The 26,706-nt window shown below is 39.4% G+C and overlaps 1 protein-coding gene across 1 annotated transcript in view; it reads left to right on the forward strand.

The window, feature by feature from the left end:
- Positions 1-26,706, forward strand: part of LOC134079716 (protein unc-79 homolog) — a 229,186-nt gene that overhangs the window by 148,154 nt on the left and 54,326 nt on the right. The window contains exons 29-30 of the mRNA XM_062535794.1: positions 3,004-3,166; positions 20,843-20,992. Of these exons, the coding sequence (XP_062391778.1) occupies positions 3,004-3,166; positions 20,843-20,992 (313 nt within the window). The remainder of the gene's footprint in view (positions 1-3,003; positions 3,167-20,842; positions 20,993-26,706) is intronic.

Below are 26,706 nucleotides of genomic sequence, written 5' to 3' on the forward strand. Positions count from 1 at the left end.
CTGTGATATGCTGCCTTAAAAATGTGCATACACGAGTTGAGACATGAGGTGAGGGCACACAATGGCCCTCATCAACGTATGACATAAAACAGGAGTAGTGAACTTAGATCACTTACTACTCCTGTCCTGTTTCAGGTCATACTTTGATGAGGGCCATTGTGTGCTAATTACAGTGCATGAAAATGCACTGTACTGTTCTTCCTCGGTCTTCTTCTTCTTCTTCTTATTACAGTGCATGGAAATGCACTGTATTGATATTCCTTCGTTTTTTATTTTTATTTTTATTTTTATTATTATTCTTCCAGGCCCTAATTTGACTCAAACCGCTCATCGTAGGAACTTGGTTCAAACTTTGTCACGTAGCTCTTGCATCAAATTTTCAGTCTATTACTTTTCATATTTCTATGACTTTTACTTTTTGAGATATGAAATAAAAACTAAACTTAATTTTGCCATAGACTTAACATTGGCTTTGTGACATCATAATTAGCTTTTAAAGAAATAGAATGGAATCAACTTTGCCAGTGTTCTCTCACTGACTTCAGCAACTTCAATGGAACTTCTTCTCTGTGTGTCTCTCCATTGAACTGGATAGCTCACTTGTCATCCCCACTTTCTTTCACTTCTTTTTCTTCACTTCCTCTCACTTTCTCTATCACTCTCTCTATTTCTCCCAATTTTGATAACTTTTCAAAACTATATTTAAAATAACACTTTTTATAGCAAAGCAACCACTATAATTACTTAGTAACAACCTAGCAACCACTTCCATAATGACACCCTGGCAACCACCTTAGCAACCAATGTGATTTCCTTAGCAACCAACGTGATTTCCCTAGCAACCAACCTAGTAACCACTTTTTATAGAATAACCACTTTATTCAGCTTAGCAACACGATAGTAATCACCCTAGCATAATCCTAGCAATAACTTTCCATGCACTGGTATTTCCTTCAGGAAATGCTTTTCTAGTTATTATTATTATTCCAGGCCCTAATTTGACTTGAACCGCTTATCGTAGGAACTTCGTTCAAGCTTTGATACTTAGCTCTTGCATCAAATTTTCATTCTATTATTTTTCATATTTCTACGACTTTTACTTTTTGAGATATTAAATAAAAACTAAGCTTTTTCTAACATTGGCTTTGTGACATCATAATTGGCTTTTAAAGAAATAGAATGGAATCAATAGAATGGAATCAACTTTGCCAGTGTTCTCTCACTGACTTCAGCAACTTCAATGGAAATTCTTCTCTGTGTTTCTCTCCATTGAACTGGATAGCTCACCACTTGTCATCCTCACTTTCTTTCACTTCTTTTACTTCACTTCCACTTACTTTCTCTATCACTCTCTCTATTTCTCCCAATTTCAACAACTTTTTAAAACTATATTTAAAATAACACTTTTTATAGCAAAGCAACCACTATAATTACTTAGTAAGAACCTAGCACCCACTTCCATAATTACACCCTGGCAACCACCTTAGCAACCAATGTGATTTCCCTAGCAACCAATGTGATTTCCCTAGCAACCAACCTAGTAACCACTTTATTTAGCCTAGCAACACCTTAGAAATCACTTTAAGTACCCTACCATAATCCTTGCAATGACTTTCCATGCACTGGTATTTCCTTCAGGAAATGCTTTTCTAGTTATTATTCTTCTTCTAACGCAGCCAATTCAGCTTCAACCGTTTAACGTAGAAACTTCATTCAAACGTTGTTGCGTAGGTCTTGCTTATGCCATGCCTGCTTTGTATTTTTCAACTTTGTAACTTTTATACTTTTTAAACTATTAGTTAAAAACTATTACAATTTCCCCCATAGAGTTAACATTGCTCATTATGACATCACGGCAGCAATTAGAATCTTAGGCCAGGTGGCCGGCCACCTGGGCACCAACTGTCAGTTTCTCTGGCTTTAAGCATACAGTCTCTCAGAAGACTACATATCCTGTTAACTGTTTCCTCTGTCCACAACTGTTTCAAAATAAAAGTCCTCACTGCAATAATACACTATTAAATCATTTAACCATTGAAACTACTCAACTATTGAACTGTTCAACCATTCCAACTGTCAGTTAACATCCACTATGCCTCCAGTCAACTACATGAAACCTCCATGAACCTAGCAACCAACATAGCAACCATTAAAATTAAGCTTTTATGACCGTTTCCATAGCAACCAACATGATTATACTGCAGTAACTTCTTGTTTCCTGATAGTGGCCACCATGGATACCCTAGCAACAAATGTTTCAAAACAAAAGTCCTCGCTAGCAAGTTAGCATGGTTAGCATTGTTAGCATAGTTAGCATTTTTAGCATAACTGCAAAAAATCATCAACTAAGTTAGCTAATCAACCTGGTTAGCATTGTTAGCAAATTTAGCATTGTTAGCATTTTTAGCATTGCTGCTAGAAATCATTGGTTAAGTTAGCTAATCAACCTGGTTAGCATTGTTAGTAAAGTTAGCATTGCTAGCATAATTAACATTTTTAACGTAACTGCTAGAAATCATTAGCTAAGTTAGCTAATCAACATTTTAACATTAATAGAAATCATTAGTTAAGTTAGAACTGGAATGTTTCATCTTTAAACAGTCTACCTTCACACTATCAACTCTCTGTAAACTATGCAACCACCATGTTTACCCTAGCTACACCTTAGTAACCATATCTACATTATCTATCTATATCTGCATTTTCATGCACTGGTAATTCCTTGGAATTGCATTTCTAGTTTCATCTGAAATTGTGTCTTTCTTTCGTTTTAAAGTTAAATTCAGTCAGTGTCACGCAATGTCAGTGTGCAAAATAACGTCTAATAATTTCAACAGAAAGCATGGTTGATTTCAAACGTTCCAACACTTTTGTATATTTAATAATCCTTCACTAACTACTGTACACAAACCTTGTGATAAGTTTGGTTACCCACCTGTACCAAAGATCCTTGATTACTAACCACATTAACCCTCTCTCTGCCTGTGCCTGTCATTTGTCCAGTATCCTTACAGAGAGATGGATGTGAGTAAAGTGGTCCTTTGTCTGATCCACATCACTATCAATACCCTCAATGCTCAATATCACAGCTGCAGACCGCATGCTACTGCAGGACCACTGTACAGCGATAATTCCAACATCAGCCGCTACAGTGAGAAAGAGAAAGGTAATATCAAACTAAATCACTTTGATGATTATTATGCTTTGCTGTTGTGTTTTTTTTTCCAGTGTGATCCCTGCCTTATTGTCATAACTTTTCATAGCTCCACTTACACCATGATCAGTGGCAGTGCCAGGGTGTTGCTTGCTGTAGCTTAACCCTGTGAGCGCAAAGTGCTTGTGTTACATTGCTCCGCAATTATTAGTTGCAGCGAGATGAGACCTTTATTGCACAAAAGATCAGAGGTGGGGCTTTCCCAGACACTTGTTTGTACAATCAAGTATGATGAAAAATGAAAAAAAGAATCATGAAATGAAATCAAAGTATATCATATTTACAGTCTATACCAGTGTTTCTCACCCGGGGTGGCCTCCTCAGGGGTGCCGCAGAAATGTGGCTGACACTAGGCTAATAAAATAGAAAATAAATGAATGCATGATTTTCGAATCTTTCCTCTAGCTTTATCACACAGTTAAGTCAATTGTGGCCACATATCAGAGAAAAAAGATATTTTTTTCTAACCCCGAAGCTGCAATCAGTGTTTGGAACGTAGCCTGTATGGCGTCTACAAATTGGTTACTTTTGTTTAGGCTACAGCGCGTGCTATCGGATGAGTTGTCAGTCGTTGTGTCGCAGTTAATTAGCGACATGGACAGGTTTTTGAAAAGAAAAGCTCCAGAGTCTGATACTTCTGAACCTGAGCCCTCAACATCATCCTCTTCATCGTGTGGTCATTCACTGAAGGAGATAGAGACCTTCAGCAAGACTAAGAAACGACAGTAAAGCGTTTTCAGACAGGTTTTCTGCACATTCTGCTATAATTGCTTGCCACATTTCTGACGGTAGTGGACATTCAGACATGAAGCATATATTTGGAATGTATACGGCCACCTGTTGTTTACATCTAATTTAGAATTTCTGTGAATTGGGCTTTGATTCGCTGGGCACATAAGTACGCCTATGCGGCCACGTTGTCAGCTGTGCATGCCTGACAGCTGAAGAGTGCTGTGGCAGCAACATTACGGCAAAATGACTAGGTCAGCAGCAGGGAAAGTTCCGATATACGAATTCAGACCGCACAGCAAAAAAAACCCTACCGTAAAAAGTCTGTGAACATTGCGGAAATACACCCCTGTCTGAAAACGGCTTATGATGAAACTTAGGCCTACCTCACGTTCGGATTTAAGTACAGAGAACGCCCGAGAGCTGTGGACCAGGAGCTACGTGTGTGTCTGTCATCCATTCCTGTGAGAATAGAGCGCTTGTGTCGCAAGCCCAAGTTTCTCTCTTGTAAGTCACACTCCTGTGTATCTGTGTGTCTGTGTGTGTACATGAATTGTAGTGCGCTACATACAGTGGGTACAGGTTGAGAATGCACCTTTTCCCGCGGGACTCCCGAAGAGATCCTGTAGGCTGTCGAGACTATTTTTTTCGAGGCTAAGGCAATGTACCCAAACAACCACCAGGTGGCAGAAAGTTTCAACCGGCATTTCAACAGCATTTAATGACGAAGACCGCATATCCGTCTCATTTAATCATTAAAATGAAGGTGATGACTGGCGAAATTAGTCAAACAATGTTTCAATAAACCGTTGTTGAAATGATTGAAAATGGTTTAAGAAAATCGCCTATAGGCCTATCAGAAGGAAATAGCCTTCAATTCAACCTGAAAGACTCGATAGAATTAATAGATTAATTCATTAATTCATTACGGTTACAAGGCCGCATTTCAGTGAATAGGCTATTTTTGTCAAGGCGGAGACGAAAGAGATGGCCAAGATGGACATTAGGCTACATTTATATGCCAGGAATACTTACTAATGTTTACAGGCTATTTTAAAACTCAGGCATACCGTAAAACTTCAAACAATAGCCGAGTCCCAAATAGACGCACGTCTCTTTTAAACGCCCGGTGTGGCTACAGATTTGGGGTTACAGGCCGGTCTCCAACAGAAGCCTGGTCTGTTTTTTTTAGTTTCGGGTTGTATTTATTCTTCTTATACCCGTCAGATCGCCAGCAGGTGCAGATTGCGCACACTACATTTATAATTGCATGACTGCGAGGTGAAAGCCAGAGATCCAAATGCTTAACTTTTTTCGACAATGGCCTATGTCCTGCATTACTTAATTAATGCCATTTTTTTAAAATTGCGCACTAGACAACATATTTTATCACGAACTTTCTTTGTTTAGTTTCACTTTCTCTCGTTTCTCCGCGTTTCTCCGCATTTCTCTCAATACCGTGGCGGAAAAGAAAAAGATTTGACTTAAATTACATTTAAGCTGATAGTTGTCAAATTTGCCTAACAAAATTCGGGAGAAGCAGCGGCAAGATATTTCTCGGTTGATCCAAAGAGGGTGCGTATGGCTGAGCTGTAACGTCTGTCTCCAAAGAGAGAGCCCTGCGCATCGGGAGCTGCGCAAGCAAAGCAGGCAAGTGGAGGAGAGCGACGAGGAGGAGGAATTCGCAAATCAACTTATAGTAGCCTAGTTGAGGATCACGGTGATAGCGATTAATAGGATCAGTTGTTTTACAGGGTAGCATTCATTCTTTATTGTTGATGTGTTATCAGGGGCAACAAGTTCACAGGCTCGATGGTAACTTGAATTGTTCAGCCCGCTGTCACATCGTTTCGTTAGGCCTATTTTAAGCTGCCAATAATTTAAGACATATCTAATATAGTAGGCTAATTCTAATATGATCTGATTTGTGAAACACATTCGAATTATAGGCTAAATAAAGTAGCTTACCGTAATATAATGTGGTAACCTCCTGTTGTCATGCTTTCCGTCTGCTTATGCTATTGGGTAGTTATTTCTAATCCTACAATAAACCTACACTCAACTAACAACACTAAATTAAACGCCTGTCTCATATAGACGCCTGTCTCAAATACACGCCGGTGCATTTTGGCAATTTGGCAAAATAAAAGCCCGGGCTATTGTTTGGAGTTTTACGGTACGTTCATTTTAACCGGCGACGCTGGGTAGGCTACATGTACCCAGCACTTTTTATCACAGATTTTGTCCCCACCACTTTTGACAACTGAAAATAAAATGTAGGCTATTTAACAGAAATCTCTTTAATAGCCTACATGCCTTGTCACTTTACTTATAACCGTAGGCTACATGCACGGAGAAGATCGCGCATTTTGTAACATTGTAACAATGGTCAGATATGCGATAGGGCCGTGAGGGTGATTCATTGTAACCTAACCATTGACTAGTAGCCTAGGCCTATCTCCGCAAAATAAATGTCTAGCAATGTATAGGCTATAGATTTCAGTATGCATGTTCATGTTGTTTCAGAGATAGGCATAGATACCGTAGGCTACTGTGCGTCAAGCTATACGACAGCATTTTGTGGTGAATTAATGACAAACGTCATGTTTAACATGTCAGAACTTTTGATCGGCGTTTCAAGTGCATGCCGTGAATAAACTCGACTGGCTGAATCCCTTATATTTGTTGCCAACTGTTAGCCTACTGTAATATATTCAAAGCCATGCACTGATAAGGATAAACCGGATAAGCGACCTATAGGACTATTAGTTTCACTGTCCTCCGCTGCTCACAGCGCAATTACGAATAGCCACTGAGATTAAAGGATTTAAGCTTTGTAGGCTAGCCTACTATTTCGTAGAGGGCCTAGGTATTAACTTTGAAAAATGTCTCTGCCCCCCGCGAAAGTAGACATATAGCCTACAGTTTCATGAGAATTACTCTGCAAACTAAAGCATAGCCTACTAAGTAGTAGTAGTTCCAAGCTATAGTATCTCAACTGTGGCGCAAGTGATTCGGGCGCGGCACTACATGCCAGCGACCCGGGTTCGATACCCGCTCTATCATCTATTCCGTCACCCACCAGAGAGAGGACAAATTTGCTCTTAAAATATATATATTTTAAAAAGTAAGATGTTTTAGTTTTGCGAATCTTTTTTATGTTTGCGATATCTGCTGAAAAGAGCTAGCCTATATTTTTCAGCATTCACACACATCAGCATCAGCACACATATTTTCATTTACATAATTAGTGTCAGGCTCAGTGACACGGAGGCAGTCGTCCTCAATGCGCATAGGTGAAGAACTGGTTAGACGAGTGTGGGGGAGGGGGAATGATCGCTTAAAGGGATAATCCGGAGTGAAATGCACTTTAGATCAATTTTTCGGACTATTGGGAGTACATACGTTGAGTTGACACCAAAATCATGTCATTCGGATGTATTTTGAGAAAGTTCGAGTTCACCGTTTTTAGCCAAAACTCGTTAGCCTGTAAGTGACCGGGGCAGGTCCTTTCGCCACTACAAAACGCTATTTTTATACCTCTTCTACTGTTCCAAACAACACTACACTTACGTGGTAGTGAGTAGAGGGTCCCTAAAGCCAAACCGAAGTATCCCCACGTCTTTATGTGGTCGGATAGAGAGTCCAGAATGAATTTAATCGAGTCAGTACCTTTCCGGAAATGTTAGTAAAGTGTTGTTGAAGCGTTGCGCAGCTGCCGCAGTGACATTTCCGGAAGGTACTGACTCGATTAAATTCATTCTGGACTCTCTATCCGACCACATAAAGACGTGGGGATACTTCGGTTTGGCTTTAGGGACCCTCTACTCACTACCACGTAAGTGTAGTGTTGTTTGGAACAGTAGAAGAGGTATAAAAATAGCGTTTTGTAGCGGCGAAAGGACACGCCCCGGTCACTTCCAGGCTAACGAGTTTTGGCTAAAAACGGTGAGCTCGAACTTTCTCAAAATACATCCGAATGACATGATTTTGGTGTCAACTCAACGTATGTACCCCCAATAGTCCGAAAAATTGATCTAAAGTGCATTTCACTCCGGATTATCCCTTTAAGACAATTGCTCTTCATGAAGCTGTTACAATAGATAGTGTTATGTAGGCTACTGTAGCCTGAAGTGCTGCGTCTATAGGCCTATACCGTCTTTAAGCGTCTTTGTCCGAATCCAATGGAGACTGAAAGTTGGTACAACAACTGGGATGAAGTGGTACAAAAGTAAATGTTTCAACACAAAGTCTATGCCACTGCTCAGGGTGAAAGGATAGTGAAAGCCTAACCCAAACTTTTTATTATAACGCACCAACTTCAACATCTTCATCTAGGCTTTAAGGCACACGCTAAAAAGGCAACACGGGTAAAAAGGCCCTCGTTTAAGACACGACCACACAACAGCATATGCTCATTCCCACGCAACATTTCGAATTTATCATTCTGAACGTGAGCTAGATTGAGCTATGAAACGTCAAGTCATGCCCTATATGCGGGACATTCTAAAACGCTTAACATGGCTTAAGGGCGGAAAACAACGGTCAATCATCACCAAATTTCTCATGACCATATATTGTCATGGACACTTAAACCTGTCAAAAAAACGAAACCGTAATCCAACGATTATAGAAGATATCTCACATTTAGGTTACGTTGTCTTCTTCATTGGCGCCTATGGCGAGAAAAAGGCTTTGGTTTAATGTATCTGAACAACGATGTCCACCAAATTCTCTCTCATATTGCTCATCATAATCACTTTAAACTATAGGCTAAATGTATCGAACCCAAACTCAAATTGTTATGGATGTTATAGGCCTATGTCATGAAGCGTTTCTGGCCCATTGAAATTAAAAAGCTTACTGTGGTTTAATGCAATTAAACAACGATCATTGATCACCAAATTTCTTTCTCATATTACTTCTGATAAGCACATCAAACTATCAAAAACTCGGACCCAAACTCCATGGACGTTATCTGACATAAGCATAGGCTAAAGGAAAGTTCTCCGCGCTTCTGTTGTGCGACAATCTGGTGCAACCAGGCCAGGACAAAAGTATACAACTATGATGAACAACTTATGTATAATGTCGAAACGTTAATGTTTTGCACCTTTTAAATAAATACAAAAGAAGACGTCTTCGTTGCACCGGCATCCTCTTCTTTTCATACAAAAAGGCTTAACGTGGAATAAGTTTGGAAAACAACGACCAATGATCACATTTCTCTCTTATATTACTTCTCATAAGCGCATAAAACTCTCAAAATATCGAATCCAAATTCCAATCATTATGGACGTTATCTTAATTTTCACGCTAAGCTTTTTCATGTTAAGAGTTTTAGAATGTCCCAGCAATGCTGTAACCGATTTCACAGCGCAGCAGAGCACGGGGTTAAATGTAACTTGCACTTTTTATGTAACACGCACAAGCCTTCTTAAACTGCATGCTTTAGAAAGTTAACATAATGGAAATGTACAAAATAACTAGCCTACTTTTTGGCTAGCAAAGGCATCCCCGTTTAGCTAATTGTCCTAAACATTGTGTTCGTTTTTGTGACTTATGAAGCATATCCGTGATAAGTTGGGCAGACACTGCTGATTCATTGAAAGAAGGTAGGCCTAATAAGTAGGGGTGGGTGCAATTCATCGATTTGGCGATGCATCGCGATGCGGCACGTGACGATTTGGCATCGATTAATTAATGTCGATGCTTAAAATAAATAAATAAATTAAATTAAATTCACTTTGATGTATTGCCGCAAGACCGGAACAAAAAACATGTAACCAGAACCTTAACGCGCGTGTTTGAGTGGGACCACAACAAACAGAGCACTTCACACTACTGCTGCCGACTGCTGCTGTGAATACTGGGCCAAACCACTGATCTATAAAGAATACTACTAATAAGGTATTCTTTATAGATCAGTGGGCCAAACCAATCATAAATGTTATCTGTACTGATTCTAAGACGTTCTCATCGAATAAGCCAATGAGAGGCAGGAATGCATAGCAACCGTTTCCATGAAAGAAAACAAATTTACTTCGCGAGTGGCAGAAACTTGTTGGCTAGGCTAGCTAGTAGTTGTGGATTGTACATGGCCATGGTAGTTCAAAACCATACAAGTAGCTGCAACATTATGTGCACTTTTAATCAACAGTCAGTGACCACGTGCATGTCAAAACATGAGACTAATGAAAAAAGTTTAAACCAAGCTAACGTTCATCTCGTTCAGCATTTCTCCTCGTTCGTAGCTTGCTGCTTTCGTTTGTAAGCTCACTACCTTGCGGCAGGCAAGGTGCAGGTCTCTCGTTCAGTCAGTCACTCGTTCTTGCCTTGTTGGCTGTACAGCAGAGGTTCTTTTTATGGCTCTGTAGCCTAAATTGGGTCTTGAAACCGTTTTATTGATATAATCTTTCTGCCCAGCCTTTAAACATGCTTGTCGGAATATTGGATCCTTGTTTATTTATGAATGAACACGTTTTCTTAAATAAATTAGCTGATCTAGCCATAGTCTAGTACTCTATCCAGCCAACCTTCAATATGTCAATTTAATGTCAAGGCGAATGTTAACATAACCGTCATAAAATAAAATATTTCAAATGTTCAAAAAACCTTGTTATTTACTTATTGAGTGTAGTTATAGAGGAACCGAGTTAATTGATACGGATAGGCTAGTTATTTACAAATGTTATGGTTATGGTTATGGTTATTTAGCAGACGCCTTTGTCCAAAGTGACTTAAGCATTATCGCACGAGTGGGAGTGGTGTTGTTGGCCAATATCGCCACGGCTGTGGTTCGCCGCAGGCACGAAGCCGAAGGCTGAGTGCCGTAGGTAACAACAGCCGTGGCGATATTGGCCAACAACACCACGACCACGAGTGCGATAATGCTTTTATACAACAGTTCCATTGCCAACAAAAAAAAGATACCCGAGTGCATTTTTAGGAAGGATAATTATTATTTGCCATCGTTTTATTTAGCCCAGTTCCTCCGCTATGCGAAGTAGGCCTAGCTCAGAACGCTTGTGGTTGCTATGCAACTGCTAAGTCAAAGAACATGGAATGCCGTCTCTGGTTAAATCAAAGCGAAGAATCAACGTCGCGGAGTGATTATTAGCTGTGAAGAGTCACCAGTGGTGATATCGGTTAATATCACCACTGATAGAACGCGTCTCGTCCAATCAGATATTGCTAAATCGTTCGACCGGACCTAACTGTTGTATAAATACAAATAAATAACAATACAAATTAAATTAACAGTGAACAATTACAAAATAGGGAGAATAGCAATATTATCAATAAAACAATAATTTTAAGCATTAACCTAATGAGAAATAAAACAGTGAAATGAGAATAGCAATCAAATAAGTCACTCAGTTAATTATATATAATAATAATAACTAAAGCATGGTATGGCTAAATTTAAGGACAATAGCAAAATAAATGTCAAATTCTATCAATGGACAAATTATAACAAAACAATACTATTATACAAACCATAACACATCACAAAAATGTAGCAACAGATGAAGACAAAATCAATCTTAATATAGAAAAATGCATTAAAAATAGCAATAATCGAAGAATCGTGGCACCAATAATCGAATCGAATCGACAATCGTTATAATCGCAGAATCGAAGAATCGAAAATCCCATAATCGAAATCGAATCGAATCGTTAGGTACCCATGTTGGAGCACCCCTACTAATAAGCATTTCTCTCCCTCTCCATTGACCGGAGTGTTTTTCCAGCATAAGACGAACCTGCATGTTATTAGGGCGGTCTTATGTTGCCCCCTGCGGTTGCAGTTTTAATTACAAAGTCCCGAACCTTCGGGATTCCCGATGTGCGACAAAGAAAGGAGCATTCTCAACCCGTACCATCTGTACATCCAGAGACGGTGTGTATCCTGATAATAAAAAAGTTTGGGGTGCCTTGAGATGTTTCATTCATGTGGGTGCCGTGACTGAAAAAAGGTTGAAAAACACTGGTCTACTGCTCTGCGTTCAACCACGCATCTATTACTCTCGCTTGAATTACTTGTGAATCCAGGATCGTACAGACATGGCACGCATATCAGATGAAAGAGGAGAAACAGAGCTTTCCATTGATATCAAATACATTGATCTTCTGTGTTATGAAAACAGACAAAGTGACAAAAAAATAATAATGTAATATAGCTTAGGCTACCGTTACTCTCGTTTGATTTACTCGTAAATCACTCGTGTGCCATATCAGATAGATATGGCACATAATGTCAGATGAAAGAGGAGACACAGAGCTATCCACAGATACCAAATGCAACCTTCTAGGTCATAAAACAGATGAAGTGACAGCAAAATAATAGCCTCATTTAGCTCCACTTACCCCATGTTTTTGTGGGGGTTTTTTTGTGGCATAGTAGCCAATGGGTAACACTTTACCCACTTATTACCGATCTGTAATGTAATGTTATGGTAATATGTTTGCAATTTCATGGTAATAATGTTTTTATTATTTATTTATTTTTTGGGGGGCTTTTTTATGCCTTGAATGGACAGGACAGTAGAGAGAATGACAGGAAGTGAGTGGGAGAGAGAGTCGGGGTGGGATCCGGAAAGGACCACGGGGCGGGAATCGAACCCGGGTCGCCGGCGTACGGTGCAGGTGCCCCAGCCAGTTGCGCCACTGCCGGGGCCGTAATAATGTTTTTAAACCACATATTGCAAATAATTAATGTGTAATTTTAAGACAATTACTGTGCAATTACCAAACAACAACAATGCAAATAACTTGGATTTAAGGGTAAAATAAAATGGTAATAACTGCTGTAAATATGTACTTACCGAAGCAATAAATATTTAGGATTTACTTATTGTGACATAATATGTGACCTGTTATCTGTTGTTATGATGAAATAAATTGATAAATTCTCAATAACTATATGGTATCAGGGCTGTAAAATACTGTTTTGTCTTTTTGAAAGGTTTTCTGTACGGTGGGGAGTTGTTGAAATTCTTTCGAAAAGACAAAACAGTATTTTACAGCCCTGATACCATATAGTTATTATGAAATTACCTTATTTTTTCATCATAATACCAGACAGGTACAAACAAACAGGTCACATTTTACCATCAAACTAACTACTGCAAAAACTTTGACCACTGTGTAATTGTGCCATAACACTTAGAAGTTACTATGTAATTTATTCCTTCATAGCACCATCATGTTGGTATAATTACAGAAACATTATGTCACAATAAGTAAATCCTAAATATTTATTGCTTCGGTACATATTTACAGCAGTTGTTACCATTTTATTTTACCCAAGTTATTTGCATTGTTGTTGTATGGTAATTACACAGTAATTGTCTAGAAATTACACATTCATTATTTGTAATATGTGGTTTAAAAATATTATTACCATGACATTGCATATATATTACCATAACATTACCCACGTATTACTGATCTGCAATGTAAAGTGTTACCAAAATGTGTGCTACCGTGCAAACAAGTCAGCTCGTGTCACAAATATGGAGCACAAAAAGTGTCAAAAAGTCATTTTTCATCACTAAATAAAAATTGACATTTATTTCTGGAAGGCACACACCACACATTTCTGTAAATTGCTCAGCCCCAAAGTATCACTTCACCATGGTTTCTATATTGCCATTTTCAGAGCAGTCAGGCCTACATAAACATGAAAATCATGTCGAGCTGTCAGCTTGCTGTGGTGAGATACACGTCAAAATGTAAGAATTTGTAAAGTATGCTTTACGAATTTGTATTATTTAAAAATCGAAATCAAATCAATGGAAGTATTACTACATGATATTGTGGCAGATCTGGGTAGCCTAGACTGTGCTGAAAAAAACAAAACAATATGTAGGATGTGTGAATGTCACTTACAACGACCAGGATAAATGCTTCTAACTAAAGGTAAAGAAAATGCCCTCAAAACAGCCTAGGGCTCATAGGGTTAACTAGTTAACTTGCTAGTGAGGACGTTTATTTCGAAACAGTTGTAGGATGGCTCACCAGTTAAATAGTTGAGTAGTTTAAATGGTTAAATTGTTTAATAGTGAATTATTGCAGTGAGGACTTTTATTTTGAAACAGTTGTGAGTGGAGGAAACAGTTGGCGGGAGTCAGTTGATGATAACTGACAGTTGGAGTGGTTGAACAGTTAAATAGTTGAGTATTTTAAATAGTTTAATAATTAATATTTAATAGTAAACTAGAAAATGTAATTCCATGGAAGGAATTACCATTGCATGTAAATGCAAAAAGGTTGCTGGCTGTGTAAAACATTGTATTAGGCCTAGTTAAAAAGACAACTAGGCTACACAGAAGAATAGATAAATAACAATTACCCAATTACAATTCCACTGAAATTACTTGGAAAGTCACATTTAAAAAGTAATTTATGAAAATGCATCAAAATTGTGGATATAGGCTATTTTGGAAAATAACTCTTCATTTATTGGAATTTAACAGACTGAAATGAAGTTGCCAACTTCAAACGAGTTGCAAGAGCTGACTTAAGTAGCCTACAGTGAAACGACTGGTAGCTTACATAGCCTTCATATCTACACTAATGCAGGTTAAAAGTAGGCCATAGGCTATGTAGACACCACTGGAATACGGAATACAATCTCAAACAACGCCATTCAACAATGATGCAGCAACAGGTAGGATATCTAGCAAATGTAACGTTAGCTTACAGTATGATATTTTATGTAGGCTACACATATTACAGGATGAGCTATGTTCTACGAAGTGTTTCCAGGTGTGTGATTGTCCTAATAGGAATGTACAATAAGCTGTTAACAAAGGTTTTTAATTTGTGAATGATACCGAAAGCTTAAATGAACGCCTGGCTGGCAAGTCCCTATAGCTGAAACGACTAGCTTGCTAACAAACAAACGTGAAAATGATAGCAATGCAGTTTGTACTAGAAACGACTGTGAGAAGAAGGCTTGAACCTAAATGGTGCAACTACGGTAGTAGGCCTATGTCTTATCAGGTTGGACTTCACTTAAAATGCTGGGTGAAGATCGGTGCCGTGTAGGCTGCTCTGTCGAGATGGCTAACTTGCTTGTCGTTAGCTAAATACAGTGTTGATGTTAGGTTAGATTGTCTTTAGCTGTTGATAACGTTACCAAGAGCAAACCGGTTACTGTAACGATATAAACAAATCAAATAAAGAGTAGCCTAACAGGAGACAAGACGATAACGTCCTGGTTTACAGCAGCTGTGGCATGGTAGATGTTTTCACAGCTGTTACAGCTTAGTGAGTAGATGTAACATTCAGGTCTGAAGAAGAATAATTAGCCCGATAATAAGAAGAACAGGGATAACAGTACATTGCATTTACATGCAATGTAGTTATATTACTGAGGACTTTATTTTGAAACAGTTGTAGGCAGAGGAAACAGTTGGCAGGGGTCATAATTAATAACAACTGACAGTTGAAATGGCTGAATACTTAAATAGTTGAGTAGTTATTTCGAGACAGTTGTGGACATGGATATTAATATGTGACATGTAAGACTAGCATGTTTTGTGAGGATGAGAATTGGGTCTGCATTGTCAGTCTCCAGTTTAATCATGAACAAGACTTTCTGTTGAATAGCCATTAATATACAAAATACAGTTCTGATTGGTAATCTATATTTAAGATGATAACCAGTGTGTTGATAGTGTACTATAAATCATGCATCTTTAAAGCTTATATGAATATATTTGCTTCAGGTCATTGAATTCACAAAACCTGTTGCTGTATTTAATATGTGTGTGTGTGTGTGTGTGTGTGTGTGTGTGTGTGTGTGTGTGTGTGTGTGTGTGTGTGTGTGTGTGTGTGTGTGTGTGTGTGTGTGTGTGTGTGTGTGTGTGTGTGTGTGTGTGTGTGTGTTTGTGTTTGTCTCTATGTGTGTCTTGATGCAAACAAAACTTAATTACAGTGCATGAAAATGCACTGTACTGTTCTTCCTAGGCTTCTTCTTCTTATTATTACAGTGCATGAAAATGCACTGTACTGTTCTTCCTAGGCTTCTTCTACTACTTTTTATTATTCTTCTTCTAACGCACGCAATTCAGCTTCAACCGTTTAACATAGAAACTTCATTCAAACTGTGTTACGAAGGTCTTGCTTAGGACATCAGCGGAATGTATTTTTTAACCCTATGAGCCCGACGGACGCAAAGTGCGTCAAAAAACGCACACATTTTCTTTGTTACATTGCTCCGCTATTATTAGTCACAGCGAGATGAGACTTATATTGCAGGAAACAGCAGAACCGGGGCTTTCCAACGATACTAAACACTTGTCTGTACGATTAAGTATGAAAATAAAATAAAATCATGAAGTTAAATCAAAGTATATCATATTTACAGTCTATATTGCTCTGCGTTCACCGGCGCATCCAGAACTCTCGCTTGAATTACTCGCGGACCACGCATCGCACAGACATGACACGCATATCAAATGAAAGAGGAGAAGCAGATCTTTGCATTGATACCAAATACATCGATCATTTCGTATGATAAAATCAGACGAAGTTACAAACAAATAATAATGTCATATAGCTTTGGCTACCTTTACTCTCGTTTGATTTCCTCGTGAAACCGCGATCAAAAAGATATGGCACGCATGTCAGATGAAAGAGGAGAGCTAGAGCTATCCACAGATACCAAACACAACCTTCTAGGCCATAAAACAGACGAAGTGACAGCAAAATAATAACTTCATTTAGCTCCACTTACCTCGTGTTTTTGTGTGGCATAATAGCCTATGTTCATAATCCAATGTTAGCATGTTTCTCTATGACAAGTCACGTTCATAACACGGTTTTGAGATCCTAGCAAACTCCTGTATGGTATCCAATTTAAGACTCAAGACTCCAATTCAAGAATATTGCATCCAAATTTGTTTGACAAATAAACACTTTTTGCCTTTACTTTGTTCATTGCAATGCAGTAAAACAAATATTATAGAGAATCATCATCTGTGCACGTCATGTGTGCTACCGCAAACAAGTCCTGTCAGATCAGCTAGTGTCACAAATATGGAGCGCAAAAAGTCATTTTTTCATCACTAAATAGAAATTGCCATTTATTTCTGGAAGACACCACATATTTCTGTAAATTGCTCAGCCCCAAAGTATACCTCCACCATGGTTCTTATATTGCCATTTTCAGGACAGTCAGGCCTACACAACCATGCAAGTCATGTCGAGCTGTCAACTTGCTGTGGTGAGATACACGTCAAAATGTAAGAATTTGTATAGCACGCTTTTCAAATTTTTATTATTTAAAAATCTAAATCAAATCAATGCAAGTATTTATACATGATATTGTGGCAGATTTGGATAGCCTAGAGACTGTGCTGAAAAAAACAATATGTAGCATGTGTGAATGGCACTTACAATGACCAGGATAAATGCTTCTAACTAGAGGTAGTGAAAATGCCCTTAAAACAGCTTAGGGCTCATAGGGTTAACTTTGTAACTCTAATACTTTTTAAACTATAAATTAAAAACTATTAAATATTTCCCCATAGACTTAACATTGGCCTCTATGACATCACGATCGGGTCATTAAGCAATTAGAATCCTATCCCAGGTGTTCATAGCCACCTGCAGCAGCCCTCTCTCTCTCTCAGGCTTTAAGCATACAATCTCTCTGTGAAGACTACATATCCTGTTAAACTGTTTCCTCTTTCCACAACCGTTTCAAAATAAAAGTCCTCACTGCAATAATACACTATTAAATAATTTAAAGGTCCAAGAGAATGGATGAATTGAGTATTGCACTGTGTTCTCTGATGTTAAAATAGTATATATTCAACTTTGATTTAAAAAACTAAAAAAAGACTAATTAAAACCATATATTTAGGCTGGGTATTGAAATGGTCTGTTTGACTAAATGGCGCCCTCTTTGGCAACCCCAATTGAACTTCAATGGCTTTGCGAGGTCTGACATCACAAGCAAGCAGTTTTGCTGAATCGCCCGTTTTTTAGTGTCTATTTCTAAGTTCAAGATTTCCATATGAAGGAGGGCACAACCATGCCTCATGTTCATGATAGCTCTTTGTTTATGCACAACCTCTCATAATTCATGAAAACCAAGAAAAAAAATATTTCCATTCTCTGGGACCTTTAACCATTGAAACTACTCAACTATTTAACTGTTCAACCATTCCAACTGTCAGTTATCATCAACTATGCCTCCAGTCAACTACATGAGACCTTCAAATACCTAGCAACCAACATAGCAACCATCAAAATTAAGCGTTTATGACCGTTTCCATAGCAACCAACATGATTTTACTACAGTAACTTCCTTATTCCTGGTAGTGGCAGCCATGGATACCCTATCAACAAATGTTTCAAAATAGAAGTCCTCAGTAGCAAGTTAGCTAGTTAGCATGGTTAGCATTGTTAGCATTTTTAGCATAACTGCTAAAAATGATTAGCTAAGTTAGCTAATCAACCTGGTTAGCATAGTTAACATTGTTAGCATAGTTAGCATTTTTAGCATAACTGCTAAAAAGGATTAGCTAAGTTAGCTAATCAACTTTGAGAAAGTTCGAGTTCACCGTTTTTAGCCAAAACTCGTTAGCCTGGAAGTGACCGGGGCAGGTCCTTTCGCCACTACAAAACGCTATTTTTATACCTCTTCTACTGTTCCAAACAACACTACACTTACGTGGTAGTGAGTAGAGGGTCCCTAAAGCCAAACCGAAGTATCCCCACGTCTTTATGTGGTCGGATAGAGAGTCCAGAATGAATTTAATCGAGTCAGTACCTTCCGGAAATGTCGCGGCGGCAGCAGCGCAACGCTTCAACAACACTTTACTAACATTTCCGGAAAGGTACTGACTCGATTAAATTCATTCTGGACTCTCTATCTACATTTTTTTGCATTTTCATGCACTGGTAATTCCTTGGAATTGCATTTCTAGTTAGTAAATCATGATTGTGTGACTTAACTGTATTCTGGTTATTACATGCCATTCCAACCAAGCAGTTTTATGAGGATGAGAACTTGATAGTCAGTCCCCAATTCAATTACAAAAATGACTAAGATCACTATACATACGATCTTTTCTTTACCTTTTACTTTGAATCACACTGTCATTCTTGATCGACTCATTACAATTGTGGCCATTCATTTTCAGGTGGATCAAGGAAGGGAGAGAGAATGAGGGGGAGGGGGGTGAGAGAGAGAGAGAGTGTGTGTGTGTGTGTGTGTGCGTGTGTCTGTGTGGCAAGAGAATGAGCAGGGGAGAAGAGAGACATCACTGAGAGAGAGAAAGAGAGAGAGGGGTAGAGACAAATGGGGGAAGTGGGAGGGTGTGTGTGTGTATGTATGTGGCAAGCTGGCATGTGCGTCAATGTGCGTGTGCTAGAATGCGCTTCTCTGTGTGTAACACAAACAGGGGCAAAAGCCGTCTGTAGCTGTGGAAGGAGCGGATAATGAGACAAAAAACCTAAATAACTCACTTTCTGTTAACATGGTTGAAATCAAAATCGCAGCATGGGTTCATATGCGTATTAATATTCGTAAACTCGCCTCATAATATTTATAATAAACTATGTGTCAACCACGATCATTAATGCGCTATTGAGTGACACAATCGACACCAAAACCAAAATGTGTATATGACTGTCACTACAAACACACTAACTGATACTCCATTAGATTTCATCCAAATATTCACTGTTTTTTACCTGTAACACCAACTTCCTTCATTCATTTTCAATGGAAGCCGGCTTCTCTCAGCTGCCAGCAGCGACCAATCCGTCGGCGTCGCGTTTTTGGCGTCTTGAGCGACTAGAGAAAGTTGAAAATGGTTTAACTTTATGGTAATGAGCTATGACGCAGTTCAGCGACCAAACGACCAGCAACGAACATAGAATGCTACTACGTCAGAGCGGCCAAAGAATCCAAGCTGATCCAAGCTTCCCACAGCGTCCTTTACAGGGCGTCCAGAGCTCCATGCTCAGTGTCAGTTATTAGCTGTTAGCTAATTCGCTGGTTTGAATTGCATTGAGCTCAACAGCTAACAGCTAATAACTGACATTAAGCATGCCAAACTCTTAGTATGGTGAATGTATATTGTTGATGTGGGGATATTTTAATTCCAAAGGCCAAGGGGATTGGTGTGTACTGGATCCATGAAATAACTGGCCTTTAAAAATAAAAATAAAAATCCTCTATGGGAATTTAACATGAGCGTTCCAATACTTATGACCCCCTATATTTTAAGGAAAACATTTATTTATTTACAATACATTATCCATTCACAAAGAAAATTGATGTCATTAAAGGTTGAATATTTCCTATTTTTTTTCATTTAAAGCATTAAGATCAATTTCCAAAAGATGATTTTATATTAAACTTTAAGCATGTGTTCCAATACTTTTGGAGTTGACTGTACTTCAAAATTCGAAAATCTGTTCACAATCAGATCATTTTCCTGTTGTTATGACATGATTTCAATAAACCGTCTAGGAGAAGTGTTTCAAAATACATGATGTGCAAAAATCAGAAAATCTCACATAACTCAAATTCTTCTAATATTCACTATAGAGTGTAAATGTAAAAGTTGTTCAGATTAATACAACACACATCAACACCAAATCTGGTCCATTTTTGTGAATGTATGTGTCAACCACAAGAGACCCTAATAATCTGTATAAAAACAATAGGGCCTTGCTCTATGGTCCAGCCGCTGCTTCTAATAATAAGAAAGATATGTAGAATCACTATGGGTTGCCTCGCAGCTTCGCTGCTTGGTCCCCAATAAACAAAGAATAGGAGAATAGCAAATTAACAATAAAGTCTTTCAATGAATCATATAATAACAATAACTATATTTTTTATGCATGTATGTTTTCTGTTTGTAACAGAGGAGGATAGTGTATTTGAAGAGTCAGATGTCCATGACACTCCAACAGGAGCTTGCAACAAGGAATCCCAGACCTTCTTTGCTCGCTTGAAGAGGATAGGAGGCAATAAGTCAGTCAAGTACCAACCAGTGGAGCTTAGTGCTCAAAAGAGTAAGCTGGATTTTTCTTGGTGTTACTTTTGTTCATACAGGCATTCAGTTTGTTTTCATCCTAACTGTAGTTAGATTATGAGCATTTTTTTTATTTCTTCATGTGAGTTTCTTGTGGAGTTTGTTTCTCCACAGCAACTTCATATCTGGCGTACACACATTTCCCATGTGTATCATATATTGTATGGCCCCCCATGAATGGAATTCTGTGAAATGTGGCATGCATTCAGAGGGTGTCATAATGATCCTACACCTCCAATTTCGTGTTGACCATGTCAACTCAGAGGGTCAGATGTACGTAGATTAGCGAACGTAACGTTATTTGCGCCAAGGCCAACACGCAGAAAGCACACGCTATGATACTTCAGTTTACGTCCTATTTACCAATTCTAAAATTCGTTGGGTAATCTGCGCCGTTCTCCGTCCCCTAACGCAATTAGCGAAGGACAACAACTGAACGACACTTCAATCAGAAGCGCAGTTGAATGAAGTTAACTGATGACAACATTAAAGGAGAATTCCGGTGTGATAATGACTTAAAGTGTGTTGAAACATGACACCGAGTGTGAGTGTTTGTCTCAGAGCTGATCTCGACCTGCCCCCTGCACTCAGAAAGCTGCCACTCCTTAGCCGATGCTAGCAACAGGTTTTCAATGGGAGTGCCTCGACATCAGGTTAGCCATGCAAATAAATCACTGTTTTACACCATTTATGAGGCTCAAAGTAGCTCCACACTTTATTGGTAGACTTCTGAGGGCCCTGACATTTAAAACGAGACATCAATAGGGTGACCAGATTTCTCTGAACTAAAACCGGGACACTTAGTGCGTAATTAAATGTAACGCTAACATGTGACAGGTGAAACTTTTTTTTCATAGCCGTCCTTAAGCCCAAATGGTACTGGGGGTTCGGGGATGTCACCCCCGAGAGCATTTATTAAATATTGCTGTGCAAATCATCATCATCATCAACCGTTTTTTATTCAGGGAAAATTGACTGAGCATCAAGCTCTTTTACAGCAATGCCCTGAGTCACAAAACATATAACAACAATAATCAAAATAATAAAACAAGAAAAAGAAAAAGATACAAAAAGCAAATAATTAAACTGACACAAAATAGCCAGGTGCCAGACAGAGCGGCGTATTCGCACAGCGTTCCTGTACAGACATCAAGACACATTAGACAACCACTACAAACATAGCGCATTTCACGTGCACAGAACCCATACACAGACAGTGCCGAACGGAGTGGCGTAATCGCCAGCGTACCCGTGGCAACAAAGAACAAACAAATTTACAAAATAACAAGACACAAGACAAAAGATGCCGGACGGAGCGGCGTAATCGCCTGCGTACCCGACAGACACCAAGACATACATACAAAGACATACAAAGACAGACACCAAACAACAATTAACATATAATAAAATAACATGGATTAAGATATAAGACAGACAAACAAACACAAATCAAATAAATAAATAATAAAAGCAAACAAAATGAGAAAAGTCCACGCCAACTTAGTCCAAATCGACTGCATCAGTAGACGGCCGAGAAAAGTCCCAGGGCAATAGATGTTGCACAGTCCCGTAGCTGATCAGACCAACCCGGCGGAATTCGCTAGGCAGAGCGCAGGCAGGCCGTCTGGAGAACACCAGCTGAGGCACAAGCAGCAGAAGCACCGAGCAGCCTGAAGTCGAGAGCGACCCTGCAGGTCAGCAGCATGTTGTCCCTGGCCTCCAACGTTTGCGCTGCTCGATCCAGACAGGCAGCAGCTCGATCGGCAGTCGCGGCAGCAACGCCCGCAGTTGGTGTCGATCGCCCGCGGTTGGTAGCCATATGGTCCTCAGCTCAGCTGTCCTGATCAGACGGTGAGGTGCAGCGCACGGATGGAGGATGTGAGAGGCCCAGGGCAAAAATCGTCAGCGGTCTTCGAGCCATAGGACTTTCACTGGTGACAACAGCCAACTTGAAACAGCAAAATAAGGACTAAGGAAAGCGCAAAACTATCGAAAATACCGTTAATTAAAGAGTAAGAACATTTATCTAAACAAATAAGTACAAAAAATGAACAGAATAAAACATAAAATTACGAACATTACATCAAAACAAACAAAAATATGATGAACAAATTCTGTGCACTTTCAGTCAGAGATTAGGTCCTGCACTGTCTGACTCCTAAACATTCCTCACCTATTATCCAGAAAGCCTATGCATGAAAACATTTTTTGAAAACGAAACAGTCATATTATTTTCTCAACCTTAGTATGGGCTCTATTATCAGGATCAAATGGGCATTGTCGCAAGTTTCTTTGGGGGCGGTCCTAGCGCAAAAGGCTATAATGACTGCGTGAAAAGTGAACATTGCGCTCGGCGCAAAGTGAAAAGGGGTTGTCTTAATTGAGTTAATTAGTCCTGGGTGTCTTTTGGGCGTAGCATGCAATAAACCAATTAGATTTTACACTCTCATTCCCTTTAAAAGCCTGGCGCATTGTTCAATGGTCTGTTGGTATTATCATGGCGGAGTTACCTGGGCGTCTACTCCAGAAGAGACCGACTTGCTCGTGCGTGAGGCATGGGCGGCGCGTAATGGCTAAGCCTTCCCAACTTTTATGCTGGGAAATTCTGAAAATAATGTACATGATGTGTGAATATTATTTTCTAACACGGATAGTTCCGGTCCTTGATGATGATTGGCTGAATCGTGTTCGATGCTGTTATAAAATCCAACACAAACTGCACTACCACAACTTGCACAAAAGTTAAAGTGGCTGCGTCTCGATGTTGCAACCAAGGAAGTATGGAGGAAATATTTATTGGCGGAAGAATGATTATCTATGAATACATCGACGTATAGTTACCGTTTTAGAAAAGCAATAAGCCACTCGAGTCCGTAGTTTAGGCTACACTGATTTTAGAACGGCTAAGGGGGGTTTTAGGCACTTGCCTACGGTCTCTCGGGGCTTATGACTTAAATAGATTATTTCAGAATGAGCGCAGCAGCCGCAGCAGTAGCCAGAAGCCAGTTCTCACTATTGATCATTATCATTATTACATTTCCCTTGTGTGTGTGTGTATTCACACCAAATTGGCATGCCATACCGTACCCACCCAATAGAGCTCCACAGTCCCGCCCACAGCCTTGCCCGGAAGAAAAAATCCAATACAATTTCTCCATTGACAACTGGAGCCATAAAATCGTAACCGTCCATGGTAGACTTAAAACCAGCTACAATGTGACTAAGCGATTGTACCTGCTCATATAGATGTCAAAAGTTAACGGGGCATCAACCTTGTTTTGAGAAAACAATGTTTTATTCACGATTTAACGAGAGATTACTACACTACCCAACACCCTAAGGTGTAAAACTGGTGAAAGCAGAGCCCTTGATTGGTAGAGATCGCCGTTGCCATGGCAATTCCAAACAAACTCTACTCAACTTTTCCCGCGCCTATCGTCTCGCTGGAACTTCAAAACTTAAAATGGCTGCAGGGCTGTCAAGACATGGTCAAGACCGATGTGTGGTCTTCCGAAAAAGAACGGGTTTCTCATCTTGAAGGTTGAATTTACTTAATGGAAACGGTAGGAAGTAATCATCCTCTTTTCTTAGATTAATATGGAACCATGTTAAACTATCGTTAGGCTGCAAATGTTGGAAATGTGTGTACGTTTGCAAAGCATCACGGGATTTGAGTTTTCTAATTCGGAATTTAAGATATGTACACAGTCTTGTACCTTTCGCTTTTTTTACATTTTCTGTTCATTTTTTCACTCGAAATTATAAGTTATATGCTTATGAGTCACATCGTAGCTGGTTAGCCTAAGGCATGGTCTAAAACTCTTTATATACAGATTTTTCCAGAAGTCAATGGGAGAAATGAATGAGAAATTTACTTCCGGGCAAGCACCTCTCTCGGAGGAGGGGCGGGACTGTGGAGCTCTATATGCGCAGCATCCCATTAGCTGCCTGCCATCAGGCTATTTACAATCTTCTATTTTAAGAAAAAGTCAGTAAACACGTTATCAAAATTAACTTAATGCGCTATAGAGCTATATCCACGCGCACACATTTCGTTTGAACAGGAGAGATTACGCACGCAGGCGCGCAACTAGGCTACTTGTTGTTTTCTTTTACTCCGCTATCAGCACACAATGTGAAGCTAATTCACTAACTCAATAGCCTACTCATCATGGATATCGCAAGTTCTTTTAAACAAACAAAACAGAAAGGATGGAGGATGGAGGCAGCTAGAGGAGTTATTCCAGATGAGCAATAACAAGGTAGACAGTTGTCAGAATGCTACAGCTGTTTAATGACGTTAAAGGTATGCTAGAACAAATCTAACTGAAGGTAACTTAGCCATAGGGCTGTGTAATGTTGTCTAAATGAGCAGGTCACTGTTAGACGTTATTGTTGTATTATTGCATGTGGATGTTGTTATGCTATGTATGCTACTTTTTGCTGACCAATACACGAACCTAAAACCGAGAAACGGACAAATATTATTTAATTATGTTCGGGCTGTGCGCTCCTGCTGATGAAAGAAGTAGGGTGTGTGCACGCACTGTGCACTCTTCCATATCCCCAAGCCTCATGCGCTCATAAAATAGCCTTTCAGCTATGCGCGAGTGATTTCCGACTAGGTTTTTCCTGGTCAGTGGCGCACTTACTTTCTGCATCCATATATTAGCGACTGGCGAGCTTTGCGCCGGATCACACCTCTTCTCTTCACTGACACGCCCGTTAAGGCGCAATATCATCTCCCATTTAGAGAACGTACATTTGCGCTGGAAAAATGAAGGATGCGCTCGCAGAGAATAGTAATTATAGCTCATTGCGCGGTCGACATGATGGGGCCCTATGTGTGAAAACTCTAAACAACTACTCTTGTCAGATGGCCATTATACATCATTGAAAAGCTAAGATTCCAGGCTTTCAGAAAAGGTATGGTTTGCCACCTTTTTGGTAACGACCAACCCCTCTGGCTCACGGACTAATAGGTTATTGAGAATGATGACTTTCTCTTCAGCATTGTCATAGCGTAACCTGCTAGCCATTAAAACGAGGCAATGAAACAATGTAACGTTGACTGCAAAGATTGTGCAGACTGTTGCGATTGACTGGCACACGATCAGACACATACACACACAAATCATACGTCGGACGCTTTATGCTAGTTTCTACATGGGTTTATATTAAAACCACACTTCAATGGTTGGTGAAAACAGGGACATATTAGCGTCCCGACAAGCTTTTGTCGGGACTCAGGACACGCCATTCAAAATCGGGACTGTCCCAGGAAAACCGGGACGTCTGGTCACCCTAGACATCAAGAACTTTGAAAAAGCACTGGTGGTTTACTTACATGACTGTTTATTCAGCCTGCCTGAATAAACAGTCATGTAAGTAAACCACCAGTGCTTTTTCAAGTTCTTGATGTCTCGTTTTAAATCTGAGTGCAGGGGGCAGGTCGAGATCAGCTCTGAGACAAACGCTCACACTTGGTATCATGTTTCAACACACTTTAAGTCAATATCACACCGGAATTCTCCTTTAAAAGAATTCCAACATTTAGCGATCGTGAAATAATACAATGCATAATGTCAACAAGCAGGAAGATAATGAAGAGCAGTAGTTCTACTCAAACTGGGCTTACTTGTGCACGTAGGCTATGGGAGATTTATCAAATCTAACAAGTAGGAAAGTTTAAGC

This window comes from Sardina pilchardus, chromosome 5 (assembly GCF_963854185.1).
Source record: "Sardina pilchardus chromosome 5, fSarPil1.1, whole genome shotgun sequence".
In the NCBI taxonomy this organism is placed as follows: domain Eukaryota; kingdom Metazoa; phylum Chordata; class Actinopteri; order Clupeiformes; family Clupeidae; genus Sardina; species Sardina pilchardus.